This window comes from Eimeria acervulina, genomic scaffold (assembly GCF_000499425.1).
Source record: "Eimeria acervulina Houghton genomic scaffold, Eah_scaff9, whole genome shotgun sequence".
Classification (NCBI taxonomy): Eukaryota; Apicomplexa; class Conoidasida; order Eucoccidiorida; family Eimeriidae; genus Eimeria; species Eimeria acervulina.
The window spans coordinates 76,452-78,790 of record NW_013549532.1 but is presented as its reverse complement, the minus strand read 5'-3'; the positions used below and the strand labels follow the sequence as shown (position 1 = coordinate 78,790).

Sequence of the window (2,339 nt, the reverse complement as noted above, 5' to 3'; positions counted from 1 at the left end):
GCAAAATTTCACAGTTAATGCTCTCCCAAAAGGCAAAACAACACATTTAGAGTATGCTAAGAATTCTTACTAGTCAGCTACTGTGCCGGTCGATACAGTTCCGCTCCCCGCACGGAAAGTTAAACACGAGCTTCCTTCAAGCCGCATCTAACGGAACACCACAAGCGTTACAAATGCATAAACAATTCAAATTATTTCTTTTCCTCTTAAACTGACGGAACCGCTGACCGTGGTATTCCGTGCGGCGGCGTTACAAAATTTCATGTTCAACTCCCTTCGGCAGAGGTCCAATCGAGGTGACACATCTTTCCTTCTTTTCTCGCGATCATAGTTTTTTTGTCCCATTCACTTCTTAAATTTGGGCGCAACATGTTTAGCAGGAACTCCCTGTTCCGATTGGCTGCAGCGGCCGCCTACGCTTGCAACTCCACATAGACGTTTCCGGAGACGTCAACATATTACTTCCTGCCGCAAATTCCTTTTGCTCTCATTTCTTCTATTCAAATCGTGTCAGGTGCTCCCGAAATGCTTGTTTGACGGTCTTGCTATCCCACGTCACCTCCCCTCTCCCTAACTTCTCTTTTTCTTGATGAACTCCGCGATGCGTTGTAGAGATTTGATTCAGGGCTGCAAATCTTCAAAGGCGCAAAAAAAACATACGCATTTGACTTCATGATAAGCATATCCTTTGTCTTGCTCATGCCAGACAGTGTGCATGCTTAGGTTAGTCAGCAGCAGCAGCAACAGCGGCAGCTGCAGCAGCAGCCAACGCGGCAGCAGCAGCAAGAACAATCGCAGCGTCAGCAACACCAACACCAGCAGCAACGGCAAGAGAAACGGGAACGACAGCAGCAACACAACCACCACCACCAATGAGCGCCTCCGGCTCCCAAACTGCAGGCGCCTACAACGTAGACGGCGTTCCTCATTTTCCTGAGCCGGTCCCAGCAGATCGCGTGCCTCAAGTCATTGCAGCAGCAGAGTCTGTACCCGTTCCTTGGTGGGCTTTCTGGCGTAGCCCCCAACGCCGTCCCTACAAACCCCAAGTTGTAGAAGTGTGGCAACACGTCGCCTACGAGTATCACGTCCTCGGCAAAAAGAGAAAACAGAATGATTGAAGCGTCTAGCCAAGCTTGAAGAGCCTTAGAACAATCTGCGGCTCTTTTTGGGCTCAGACCCAATCGACAACCAACTCATACTACGCAATATACGCTGTGTAAATACATACTTCTGTGCTTGCATGTGTATGAAAAAGAGCAATACAGACGCACAGGCAGCCTTCAAAGCTATAAGCAAATTACACGCAAGACAACCCGTACCCTCCTTCCCGAGTTTAGTTTTTACTTTCAAAGAGTCTAGTGCTCCCTCTTTCAATGAATGCCATCGAAACCCCCTCGTCGGGGGGCCCCGGGGGGGGCCCCACAACAGGGGGCCCCCGTCCCTTCGGCCGTCATTTTGCGGGCGGCATATTTCCTAACTTGACGAATATTACAAAGGTAAGATTTGTACGATAACGCTTTGGAATGTTTGTACAGATGAGGTGTACGTACCCATTAAAAGATCTGTGATGTTTGTGGCCTGTTACGTCGAATTTTTAAACTATCATTTGAACACCTGCATGGCAAAGGAACAGGAACGCAGGCAGTGGAGGCTTTGACAAATCCTATGCCTGCTCCCCTGTGTCTCTGCTTTCGCTGGTTCTTCTGCTGCGGGTGCGGCGGCTTGCCTGGCTGCTGTTGCTAGCCTACCCGCCAGCTGTAGCTTGCAGTAGTATTGTAATTGCTGTAGCACAACCCCAACTGTAGTAAAAAAATACGCACAATTATGTATGCGCAGGAATAGCATTATTGCTATTCCTCTTTCTCCATTCCCACGGCATCCGTTGCTGCTGTTTTTGGATTTGCTGCAGCCTCCAGCCTTTTCGTATTCGTTTCGAAACGCAGAAATGAACGTCCGGTTTTATGGGGGTGGTCAAGAGGGGGAAGAGAAGGACGAAAACTCTGAGAGCGACGAAGAGCAAGGGGAGCAGTCTAGCAAATGCGTCTCTGCCTCTAAAGACTTCCTATCTGCTGTATTTCCCAATACATATCCCCTCTTTTGGCTGGCCCTGCCCTTCGCAGTCTGTGCAGTGCTGGCCGCCGCCTCCTTCGGCAATAACACCCACGCAGAAGAAGAAGGCCTTGTGGTGTTTGCGAGAGAAAATCGATTCAACGCAGCAGCCAACGACCCCGACACCCAAACCACATTTGTAGGCAACGCATTTCGTTAACAGTGCAACAGGCCCTTACTACTGAACACATTATATACATATATATATAATGTATATATATATATATATA

The 2,339-nt window shown here is 48.7% G+C and overlaps 1 protein-coding gene across 1 annotated transcript in view; it reads left to right on the top strand.

The window, feature by feature from the left end:
• Positions 1 to 872: 872 nt before the first annotated feature.
• EAH_00002730 (hypothetical protein, conserved) overlaps positions 873 to 2,339 on the top strand; it is a gene marked incomplete at both ends in the record, with an annotated part of 11,236 nt that continues 9,769 nt past the window's right edge. Inside the window, 3 exons of the mRNA XM_013394152.1 lie at positions 873 to 1,000; positions 1,355 to 1,496; positions 1,910 to 2,248. Of these exons, the coding sequence (XP_013249606.1) occupies positions 873 to 1,000; positions 1,355 to 1,496; positions 1,910 to 2,248 (609 nt within the window). The remainder of the gene's footprint in view (positions 1,001 to 1,354; positions 1,497 to 1,909; positions 2,249 to 2,339) is intronic.